This window comes from Pelodiscus sinensis, chromosome 33 (genome assembly GCF_049634645.1).
Source record: "Pelodiscus sinensis isolate JC-2024 chromosome 33, ASM4963464v1, whole genome shotgun sequence".
Classification (NCBI taxonomy): Eukaryota; Metazoa; Chordata; order Testudines; family Trionychidae; genus Pelodiscus; species Pelodiscus sinensis.
In genome coordinates, this window is record NC_134743.1 from 4,846,807 (window position 1) to 4,859,357 (window position 12,551).

The 12,551-nt window shown below is 45.4% G+C and overlaps 1 protein-coding gene across 1 annotated transcript in view; it reads right to left on the reverse strand.

Annotated features, from left to right (window-relative positions):
- LOC102458418 (butyrophilin subfamily 3 member A1-like) overlaps nucleotides 1-12,088 on the reverse strand; it is a 35,959-nt gene extending 23,871 nt beyond the window's left edge. Inside the window, exons 1-4 of the mRNA XM_075914249.1 lie at nucleotides 11,981-12,088; nucleotides 8,022-8,068; nucleotides 6,424-6,516; nucleotides 2,182-2,211 (exon numbers count right to left, since the gene is read on the reverse strand). Coding sequence (XP_075770364.1) covers nucleotides 2,182-2,211; nucleotides 6,424-6,516; nucleotides 8,022-8,034 — 136 coding nt within the window. The 5' untranslated portion in view covers nucleotides 8,035-8,068; nucleotides 11,981-12,088. The remainder of the gene's footprint in view (nucleotides 1-2,181; nucleotides 2,212-6,423; nucleotides 6,517-8,021; nucleotides 8,069-11,980) is intronic.
- Between the last annotated feature and the right edge of the window lie 463 nt (nucleotides 12,089-12,551).

A 12,551-nucleotide genomic window follows, 5' to 3' on the forward strand; every position in this document is an offset into this window, starting at 1 on the left:
GCTCGGTGGCCGACGAGCGCCATACCTGCATGAGCACTGCTCCAATGGTGGATCTCCTCACGCCGAACTGGTTCCCGACAGATCGGTAGCTGTCCGGCGTGGAGAGCTTCCAGAGGGCAATGGCCACCCGCTTCTGGAGGGGGATGGCGGGTCTCATGCGAGTGTCCCTTCTTTGCAGGGCAGGGGCGAGCCACTCACAGAGCTCCAGGAAGGTGTCCCTCCTCATCCTGAAGTTCTGTGTCCACTGTCGGTCTTCCCAGCGCTCCAGGATGATGCGGTCCCACCAGTCGCTGCTGGTGTCCAGACGCCAGACGGCCCCCAGGGCGGCCAGGCGGAGAGGCAGGGGGCTGACGTTCACCAGGTGGTGCCAGGCAGCCTCGAGCCATTGCTGGCAGGCTTGCAGCAGCAAGTCCAGAAAATGCACCAGAAGGTGCAGGGCGAGCCGTGGCTCCATGTTGCCACCTGCGGCGGCCCCCCCCGAAGGGAAGCACCGACACAGACGGGCACAGAGACCAACGCTTTGCTGTCCCTCGGCGAGGTTGGCAAGCAAGCAGGAAAAGCTGAGAACCGGCTGTCCAGGGGGGTCCCTTTAAGCACGAGCCTCAGATAGCCTCAGACAGCAGCCACACAAAGCAACTACTGACCTGATGCCCTACCAGAACCGGTTTCAGCTGCCCTTAAATGCCCCCCTGCGTCCAATCAGTGTGGACGCGTTAGTTCGAATTAGCAAAATGCTAATTCGAACTAGTTTTTAGTTCTAGACTCGTTAGTTCGAATTAGCTTAGTTCGAATTAACTAATTCGAACTAAGTTAGTTCGAACTAGCGCTGTAGTGTAGACATACCCTAAGGGTGCGGAGATCCAGCTGCATGGCCCCGCCAGGACTGCCAGATGTGCAGCAGAAGGGCTCCCCAGTAGAGCCTTCTGCACATGCTCCACCTCCCTAGGACAGGGAGCTGGGGCGTTGGGGGTTGCTAAGCAACCCCAAGCGGCCACAGCTGCAGCCACTCGGCCCCCCGGGGAAAACCACAAAGATACGGCTAGGCGGCCAGACATTGGCTCCCCAGGATGCCAACCCGAGGAGGCAGTGGGTGACATCACAGGTCAGGTGGGGTGGGGGGAGAGATATAAAGGAAATGGCACCCGGGGTAAGATGGTGGAGCATAACGAGCAGCACTGTTGGAGGCAGGGGGAACTGGGAAAGTGGAGCCTCAGGACCCAGTGGTGGGAGTCAGGACGGAGGGTGTACTGGTGAGCCAGTGAAGGAACTGGCCGTGCCGACATACGGACCCAGAACAGTCAGGTGAGTACCCACCCCGTGGGGAACCGGAGGTGCTCTAAAGTGGGGGGCTGGTGTGGCCCAGGGAAAGGTCGTGGAGCCCATGGGCCGATGTGTTAAGGGGCAACAACCCCCCAGCCAGGTCAGGGCAGATGGCTCAGTTGCCCCTGGGCTGGGACTCGGAGAGAGGTTGAGTCCCCCAATCCCCCTTCGCCACTAGAGCAACAGCCCAGCTTTCAGGATTGCGTTCACCTTGTCAGTGCCATGAGGGAACCAGAAGGGCCCAGCCATGGCTGGAAGTGTGTGGAAAAGCCCACCAGGGTAGAAGTTGACAAGACTAGACACATGTGTCCTGTCACAGTGAACATAAATGTACCCATTATATATAAAATAAATAGTAGATGGAAAAAAAGAAATAGTACTTTTCAAAAAGTGGTCAACATTATATTCCATTAATATAAACAAGCTTTTTTGCCTTACCAATTGACTGAACAAGATGTAGGACTGAGAGGACAGGTAGGCTATACATTGTCTTGTTTTTGAGTGAAGTTATTCAGCCTAAAAACCCATCTTCCTTTATATGCTGCACTTTCACAGTAAAAAAAAACCCTATTTTTTGCACTATTGGACCCTAATGAGGTGACTTGAAAAGTACTATTTCTTTTGTTTATCATGAATAATCCCATTAACTTCAAAATTTATATATCCATTCTCCTCTAAATTCCCATGCAACCCAATTGAGTTCAGTACATGCTAGTTATATTGGAAGGGGTGTGAGTCTGGAAAGACTTGTCTGAAGATATTGTATCGGTCTAAAAGGGTAAGGCTAATGACAAACGTATTATAAATGGCATGGCAATTAACAGTTGCTAATATTTTAGATTAGCCCAAAATAATTCTTACCTAGTTCAGGATCACGTTCCTTGTGACTTCCTAAAAGTGAAAACAGATACAAAATATTTAATCTAGGCATACAGATAATTTTCCAGTTACTACTTCACATATATACTATGCAGTATCTTCTTATCCAATTTACCAAACTTAAAATGAAGAGAAAGAGAACAATCTGCCAGTATGTAAACATTTCCCTGTTATTATAGCCTAAAGTGACATCTACATGTAAGGGGACTGTTACCCCTTACTAAAACTCTGTGGGAGTTTTTTGGTTTACCAGCTTCAGAAGGGGAAGGGTTCATGAGACTGACAGACCCCAGAGACAATGGAAAGCAGTCAACACTCCAGCTCAGCCTGACTGACAGGTTGTAAGTGGGGATTGTTCTGGCTCTCTCTCTGAGCAAACAGGGAGCTGAAAGAGCAGAGCGAGCTGTGTGCAGGAGAGGTCCTGCAAAGACAGAGATCTGAAAGAGGAGTACAAGAAGAAGTCCTGCAGCGACAGAACCAGACACAGACAGGCCAAGCAGTGCAGACCCTGTGTTGAGCAGCAGACTGGCAGTGCTCAGAAAGCCAAAAGGAACAGAGAAGCAACACAAAGAGCTGGAACTGGCCAAGCAGCACAGCCTGCAGCTGGATGTGGTGAGCTACTGGGACCTGCAAAGTGTGGGGAAAGGCTCTGGACTGGGAGAGGGGTCTGGCCACTTAGAGACTGAGGCTGTGTGGTCACTGCCAGTGCAAGCGTGTCCAGCCTGCAGCCCCTTGCAGCACATCCAGGGCTTCTAAGGAAGAGACTGTGAACTGTCCTTACACTCTGCAGACTGCTGTGTTGATGTGCCTGTGCTACAGAGCAGGGCTGTGTGTTCTCATTTAACCATTCTCATTGTTTCTTATTCTATTCTCTTTAATCAGTTGATGTTTAATAAATTGTATTTGCTTTGAACCTTATGAAGTGATCACTGGGCCAAGAAGGCCTGCAGTGTAAAGAGAGCACCTCGGAGTGGGGACACCCTAACTCCTGCCCCTAGTGACTACAAGGTCAGGGATTAAGCCCCAGGAAACCTGGGCCCAGCCTTGTTGGGGTTTCAAGGGCTCTGCTACTCAGGAGAGTGGAGGGGGAGCCCTCAGGATCAGGGAGCCGTGGGGTAAAGGAAGTGGGAGCGGGGACTCAGATCCTTTCGCTGGTTCATTTCACCGGGGTGTATAGAAGCCAGGAAAGTTCCCCACAAGAGCGGGACCATTCCCCCGCTTACATACAGTCCATAACAGGAACATATCATATTTTATAGCAGTGTCATCCTGCTATTAAGAAGCAAGTTTATTCCCCCCCCCCAAAAAAAAAAACCCTGATAGTTTCACTGCTTTTCAGAATGTATGTCACTAAGCTCTGATCTACACTAAGACCTTAGTTCAAAATAACACCCCCTCCTCCTCAAACTTCAAAAGTAAGCAGATTGACCACACTACCAAGCATGTTATTTTAGAATAACAGGCTGTGCAATTTGAACTCTGTACTCATGCTTTTAATCAGGATTAATGCTAATTCTGAATTTGTAAATCCAAATAACAGTAGTGTGGATACTCCAGTGCTGCTAATTTGAACTAATTGGCCTCTAGAGGTCTCCCACAGATGTCAGTTCTTATTGCTCTGGCTACACCTGGCATCTTTACTGTTCTCCTCTTCCTGAAGAGCTCTACAAATCCCAGGAGCAGAAAAGCCTCTCTCTCATGGCCAGCTTAGTGAGCCTATGTGAGCAAGTGGCACACAGAGATTTGAGCACCTCCAATGATCCCTCAGACCTTCCAATGGCTGCCAGAACTTCTACTGCTCCCATGGCCTCCACTGTCCAGGGTTTCACAAGAGCTCCACAATGGACTACTAGGGAGATCCTGGAGCTCATTGAAGCGTGGGGGGAGGAATCCATCCTCCAGGATCTCTAAATCAAGAAGAGAAATGCCAACATCTATAGCAGGATTGCCACCAGCCTGGCAGAGAAAGGGCACAGCAGGAGGCTGGAGCAGTGCAGGCTCAAATAAAAGAGCTATGCTAGGCCTACCACAAAGCCAGGGAGCAGAGCAAACACTCTGGGTGGCACCTCATACCTGTTACTATTATGACCAGCTTGATGCCATCCTGGAACAGGGTTAGTCACCTCTCCTGTCATGGTCATCAAGTCCAGCCAAAACCCACCTGGCATCAGTTTGCAGGAGAGCAGGGTGGTGGAGGAGAAGGATGATGATGATTCAGAGGAGGAGAAAGCCAAATGATGATGCCTGACAGACAGGAGCTGTTCCTCCCCTTGAAGCCAATATCCTTCCCCCCTTTCTAGGACATTTCCCAAGCTTCCGATGTATCTGGGAGGGCACTTCTGGTGAGTTTTCTAACTTTTCCAATCTACAAGCAGGGTCAGACAATGGGCTGTGAGGGACTACATGATCCTTTCTCAGACTACTTGGCCTGAGAATCACACAACAGCTTGCTCACATGTCTGCACAAGGAGCTCCAGTCTGGAGCACACAGCTCCATTATGTTCTCACATAGAAACCCCTTGATTCTTTTCACAAAGTTCCTGGAGAGGCCTGACTGATTCCAACCTCCATGATAGTACACTCTCACACACCAAGCCGCCACTAAATAGTCTGGGGTCATGGAACTACATGGCAGTGCAGCACACAGCCCAGAGTCAGGACCACATGCAGTCAGCTTTCACTTCCGATCAAGAATGGTGATGTGGAGGAGACTGATTCTATGCATGGGAACATGCCAGAAGAAGGACAAGGAGGGGAAACCATGAGCACTCTCTCCAATACGTGGTGTCTGTCACTCACACACACTTCCCACACGCGCACCATCCTGCGGGAAGGGATAGAAGTTCTCTCTCTGTGGCATGATACGAGAGCCACTACCAGAGTTTGTGTGACACAGTAGAAAGACAAACCATTCAGTTCCTTCTTCTTGCCTACAGGCTTCTGGCCTGGCCAACACCTTCCTATTTCTATTTGTCCCTGGGTTATGCTTCCCTGGGACATCTCTGCACCTGCTGGGAAAGTCCTGCTTTCTAGGCAACATATGGCCTTGCTTGAAACACAACACCATCATTTGAACTGAGACCTTCTGTGTCAGTTCTAGGAATTGAGTCTAGATTTCATACACTGTCTCTTGTTATGATTGCCCTTGTAAATTTTCTTTACAGATGGAACAGCTGTAAGTGTTGCCTACCTCCCTCTCCATATATCTGCCTTAGCATTGAAGTAAGTTGAGGGTCAGTAACATGGAGTTAGCAGGCCCAAACAGAGACCTGTAACATGAAAACAGCAACAGGCCTGCAATCTAGTGAGCAAGACTTTGGTTCAGGAACACAGGAGCCAAGAAAGATGCCCTACTGATTACTGTGTAAGGGTATGTCTACACTACAAAGTTAATTCGAACTAATGGACGTTAGTTCGAATTAACTTTGATAGGCGCTACTAGTTCGAACTTAATTCGAACTAGCGGAGCGCTTAGTTCGAACTAGGTAAACCTCATTCCACGCGGACTAACGCCTAGTTCGAACTTACTAGTTCGAATTAAGGGGTGGGTAGCCCTCCCCAGCCTTGGCCATAGCAGCTCCAAGGAGGGCAGGGGGAGGTGAGATGGCTTGGCCTGGACCAGCTGTGGCAGCTCCTCTGAGGAGGGGGAGTGGATAACGCTTCATGGCCCTGCCTTGGCAACCCTCGGATGTGTGTGGGGGGGATGTAGCATGGAACTGCACTGCCCAGCCCTTGCAGTGACTTTCAGAGTACAGCCCAACCTGACTTTTACAGGCACTTAGCAGGGCAGTGGGGCATGGCCCAGCACAGTCCCTATAGCTCCTTGCAGGGGGTGGAGGGGCTGTGCTAGGCGATGCTTTTTGTCTCTGAAGGTGCCTCTGGCTCCACCTGCCCTGTTTGATACTGGTACTCTGCATTTGTTGCTTCCTGTGGTCATTGCACAGCATGAAGTATCCTGACTCGCAAACCCCTCCCTTTCTGTGTTATGGAAAATAATCAGATTTCAGGCACAGCCCTTTTGCCTGGCACAAGCAAATGCTTACCTTGCTTTAAGTGATAAGAGGAAGTTGCATGCCAAATTTGGAGGTGCTAGCTCTAACTATTTAGGAGTTCTTGAAGAAACGAACACAGATTGATAGATGGAGAGACTCATGGACAGGTAGATGCAAAAACTCTTTGACATACATCTCTATAGACAATAGTATTTAAGGTGTATACACTCACCAAAATGGACTGGACAATATAAAATCAACTGGCGGATGACATTACTGATGAAAATAAGGATAACTATTATCAAAATTGCTATAGAGATCGAATCTGTGGGAAAGAATCAATCAAGAATTATCACAAATTCCAGTTACTGTACTATATTATTAGATATATATTTGCATTTCAGATATAAAAAAGTTACTCAAAGTGTTCACATTACTGATGTAAAACAGAAAAACAGCATTGTTGATGGATAGGAGTCATGCTGTCCTTTTCTGTGCATCCCAGAGTTCAGTGACTAATGGGTTAAACTGAGCTAATTAGGAAATGTTGGCAGGGATCCAGAAAAGCCAATGGAAGAAGATATTATCACTTTAATTGAAAAGATCTCTGCTTCCTACACACACACACATACACAAACACTTGGTGTGAGTTTAAGCCAGGAGCTGGGGCAATTAGATGAACCAGGCAGGACTACCATGACTACAAAGAATAATGAGCAGGGGAATAGAATGGAACTTGAAGCATGGTTATGTGAGTAGACAGAGAATGTCTAGTAGACAAGATCAGGTTATTTTATTTGTTTTCTTGTTTGGTTAAATTCCTCTGTGCTAAGTCGATGTGCCTCCCTCCCCCATTCGCTGTAATTCTCTGTATCACAGAGATTAAACTCTCTGGGTGCGTCTAGACTGGCAAGATTTTGCGCAAAAGCGGACACTTTTGCGCAAAAACTTGCCAGCTGTCTACACTGGCTGCTTGAATTTGTGCTAGAGCACTGACTTTATAATGTACAAAATCAGTGCTTTTTGCACAAATACTTTCACGCTCCCGCTCAGGGATAAGCCCTCTTGTGCAAGAATACCTTAATTTTTTGTGCAAGAAAGCCCGATAGCTAAAATGGCCATCGGAGCTTTCTTGCGCAAAAGCGCGTCTATACTGGGCACAGATGCTTTTGTGCAAAAGCACTATTTGCACAAAAGTATCCGTGCCAATCTAGACGCTCTTTTGTGGAAATACTTTTAATGGAAAAACTTTTCCATAAAAGTATTTCCGCAAAATCATGCCAGTCTAGACGCCTCTATGTTTTAATTTTTCTTTTCTCCATTGCTTTAAAACATCTAGCAAACTAATATGCTTTATCAAGAAAATTTTTTGTTTTGTTAATAAAATCACATTTTATGGCAATGATTTGATTTTTGTGTAAAGGAAGATAACAAGAAGTCTGTATGCGCATGCCTAACACTGAGAGGTTGGCTATCATAGATTATAGTTTATTTATCTATTTTTTTCTTTCACTCTCTCCTGTAGTAAAAGATCTTGGGGCTCTGCCCAGGAAGAAGCATTTGGAACTTCTTCCAGAGAAGTCTTTTAAAATCTCCAGCTCTGTGTATGGTAATGATGAGTCTGGAAATTGTTTTTATTTGCTGAAATCTAGACAAATTACTTGTCTATTGTTGCATTTGGAGGAAGGTGTGAGCTTCAGGTACAGAATAACTTTACCTGGAATCTAAAATTAAATATATTAATTTCCATCTTTGTTCTAATCCTCCATCTTTTGTTATCTTATTGTGCTATAAAACATGATATACTTCATGGTTTAAAATTTCACTTACCAGTAATTGTCATGTTGGGAGAGTCAAAAGAAACTGGAAAATAACAGCTGTTTGGATGAAAACCACATGAATGAAATGTAGATTTCACTAAAATAATAATCATGATGATTTATATAACAGTAGAAGATTATATTTTTACAAGGGAAATATGGATTTTATTACATTCAGATCTGGAATTTACAAAACAAACACTACACAGGCACTGAATTTTTCGATAAAACTACTCCGTGGATTAAAGGAGCTTATCTCTGGATCATTATCTGGATCATTAGCTTATCTGTTCACAATCATGAACTCCCAAAATTCATCCCGTTTTTATGTATGATGAAATGACATAATACATATAGTAGCCCAATGTCTGTGACTTTGTAACGCTGAAACGCTCGGTGTTGCCTCTGGGCGATGCTGTTGCCTCCCTCACATCCTTCGCCTCCCACCGTGGTGCTCGGCTGACTTCTGCACTACTCAGCTGAGCTGCTGCATGGGAGCAAGCCGGTGTTGCATGGGGACTGCAGTGCCCAAACGGCCGCTTGCGCCACTTGCTCCCACGTGGCAGCTTGGCTGAGCGGCACAGAAGTCAGCCAAGCACCACGGTGAGAGGTGAAGGGGGGCAGAGCGGTGACATTCATGGCCAGGGAGTGGGGCCTGGAGTATCTGTCACGCCCTTCACCTCCCACGGTGGTGCTCAACTTACTTCTGTGCTACTCTGCCAGGCCACCATGTGGGAGCAAGCCACGCAAGTGACCGTTTGGGCTCTGAGCTCCCCATGTAGGAGGAGGAGGAGAAGAGAAAGAGAGAGTGAGAGGCAGAAGGGGGAGAAGAGAGAGACGGAGAGAGAGGCAGGAGGTGGAAGAGAGCTGAGAGGCAGTAAGAGGAGGAAGAGAGAGAGAGATGGAGTGAGAGATCAGACTCAGGAGAGAAGAGTGAGATAGAAAAGGAAAAGGACGTGGAGGAGAGATCCGAAAATCCCATCTTATGATAGGCTATTGGCTAGTAATTAAATAAGAATCCAAATCCTGGTTCATTACCCCTGTCTCTGAAAAGTACCTTGAAAAAAGGCTACTATTCTCTAAACACCAGACATATTTGTAATTCAGAAATGAGTCAGTAAATGGACTGACACCATAAGATTGTGCACTTGTAGTAATACTGTTCTCTGCAGGTGGCATTTGCCATAGTGCAGACTTAATTCAGGACTACCACATTGGCATGCAGTGTTCTCTTATCATAATTTAAAGCAAGGTAAGAGTTTAGTAACTGCAGAACAATGGGATATGCTTGGAATTTGATTTTTTTTTCTCATAAAATGGAAAGGAGGAATAGTTAGACTGCAGAACAGCATTGGGGGCAACACGGGGTCAGGGATGGGAACCAGTACAGCTATAACCCCAATAGGCCAGTAGCAGGCAGGGGCAAAGGAAGGGACAACTATCTATTATATCTTTCAGGCAGTTTGTGTGTCTGACTGTGCCCCAGCCAGAGGATATGGTGGTGTATGCTGCAGCGACAATAGAGACAGATGCTGCTCATCTGGCCCCAAGCTGCTGTAGTGAGAGAGGACTGGGGCTGTCCTCTTTCTGCAGGGCTATCTGCTTCTGAACCCCTCATACTTAATCCCACCCCAAAACAATGATTAAATGAAGGAAAACAAAACTTATTTGAGTTAAGGACCCAAGCAACGCCAGGTAAATCTTCTAGCAAGACCCTATTGAAAGAGAAACTGTAGTAGAAGTAAGTATTGAAAGTGCCAAATGAGTGAACCTTTAAGAATCAGTCTGTGTAGTAATGCTGCAGTATTTTTTCATCCCTTAGGACTTTAAAATACACCAATTATAAATTACTTCCTTGTACAAAGAACAACACTGTTAAGGGTGTGTATAGACTACAGAGTTTTTTTGCAAAAAGTGGCCTTTTTTGGAAAAAGCTGTATCTACGTTTAGACTACCACCGTGTTCTGTTGACAGAACATTGAAAGAATATGGTGGTTTCTTTGACGGCAGGACACCTCATTCTAAGAGGAATACACCTCATCTTTTGAAAAACTTAAGTCATCTTTCAAAACAAAGTGCTATTGCATGAAATCAGGGCTTTTTCGAAAGAGAGAGACTAGACACTCTTTCGAAAAAGTGAGCTGCTTTTTCGAAAAATCATCTTGTCTAGATGCTCTTTTTCGAAAGAGGCTTTTTTGAAAGTATCTTTTAGTCTAGACGTAGCCTTAGAAGGGAAATTTAACATTCTTTTACCTGAAACTGCAAAGGGAATTTATGTAGATAAATATTCATTAAAAAAACAGGGTAATTTGTCCAAGACACAAGGGTTAGCATACCATGATATGTGACATTTTCATGTCCAGAAGGTTGTTACCCTTTCATATTCATATATTCATGATAGTGTAATATATTGTTTTATCAGTATCGGTACATTCAATCTACCTATTTCTAATTAGGCAAAATAAGAAAGTTCTTTTATGCAAAGATCACAGTATTAATATTGGTGAAAAGTATAATTGATGTGGAAAATCTATTTGAATTATAACACCCACATATTAAACTGTAATCTCTCCATATATAAAGTTGAGACCAGAATACCTTGAAAAGTTTCCTTGTGAATGTTTGTCTTTTACCCTACAAATTAAAAATAAAGAACCCTTATGGGTTTCAAATCTTTCCATTCCAGACTTATTGTAGCCTTGGATCCCTTCTGAACTATTTTCCACAAAGATGTTAAGACAACAAGTTTTAAATATACCTTCTTTTTAGAAAAAAATAAACAAGTGGATAATATTTTTCTCCTCTTCTGTCTGGCCAACAAAATCAGATTAAACCATAATATTTAAAACACTGGATGATTTAATGTTGTCTCACTAGGACCTCTTCCTCCCATCACCACCAGGACTGGGACCCTGCAGATAGTCCACTCTTTATTCCAACACACCCTCATATTGGCCCTGGGGACAACACTAAGTGGGGGAGAGGAGACAGATGCAAGAGCAGTTGCTGTATTGCAGGGATATCAGGGGCAGTTTTATTTTTGTGGGTGAGATAGCAGTACATAATTTGGACATTGGGGAGGGGATAATGAGTGATTTTGATGTAGGGACAATGAATAGTTTTGGGGATGGGAGAGGCAATGAGTGATTTTGGGGGTGGGTCTCTGGTGAGAAATCTATTGTGACCAAACTTGTCAGTAACACCACATTGGAAGGGCCAGCAGCAAACATGGAGGAGGAGTAGAACTACAATTAATCAAGATTTGAGAAGCAGAGCATGCAGGCCCTGGAAGTGAGAGCTGTTAGAAATGAAAGTAAAGTCTTGCACCCAGGGAAAGAAATAATATGGGAAAATGTAAATAAGAAGCCACAACTGTTCCATGAAAACAATGTGATTATAGCTGTCAGAATATTCAGTGGGGATGGGGAGGGAGGCACCAATATCCACCGAAGTTCAATGAGGGTAGGTGACCAGCTCCCTGGAGCTGTTTTGCAAATCCCAGTCTTTCAGACATAAAGACATTCCTTCCTATAGCCAAGCCAGAAGGGAGGTCTTGGATCAGGACTCAGAAGCTGCAAGAAGCATCATTGAAAGGCCTTCTTGGTTAAGGACAGGCCCATAGTATGAACACATGTGGCTTAAGAAGCACAAGTGTTCATCCCCTATGGTGAGAGTGAATGTAATACACTGAGCTGGCAGACAAACACAGATACTCAGCACAGGGAAGGCCTAGGTAGCTGGATAGAGAAGGCCAAAGGAACCAGAGGGCTGATCCTCTGGACTAGAAGAAAAGCAGGACAATTTTCCTCAGGGAAAAAGAATGGAATCACCCAAATTAACCGTGCCTTGGAAGAAGAACAAAGCAATCCCACCAGCCAGCAGCATGAGGCTGGCCTGGCTCTGAATATTACCTTGAATACTGATGAACACAAGCTGTATTTTAAATTTTAAATAAATAAAATATACTACCTGAAAATCCAGTATCTCTGAGTACCTGGCCGTGCTGGTTTGTCTGCCTGCTGCCTTTGACCGCTGCCAATGAGTAACAGGTATTGGTGAAACCAGAGCTGCCATTTCCCAAAGTTATCTATTAACTGAGGAGGGGAAAACGAAAGCAGTTTCTCCATGTAAGGGGAAGGCAGTGGGTGTGGCTGTAGATTTGCTGCTTTTTCTGGGAAACTCCTCTATCATTCTGCTAAATTCATGTAAACAGCCCTTCGGTTTCTTTACAAATATATCAGCCTGAATCCCATGTGTGGCTATGTAGACATCTGGGAAAGGAAGCAAAATGCAGGACAATGTAGCACTTTAAAGACTAACAAGATGGTTTATTAGATGATGAATAAAGGAAAGGAAGGTTACTCACCTTGTGCAGTAAGTTAGTTGAGATGAGTGTCCCTGTGGGCATGCCACTCATGGTCTGGGTGCCATCCTGGTGCCTTTGATCAGAGATTTTTTAGCGCATATGTGGACCACATATGCACAGGGCCCCCACCATGCCCCATGATGATCAAAACAGCATGTGCACAGTCTGAGCCCT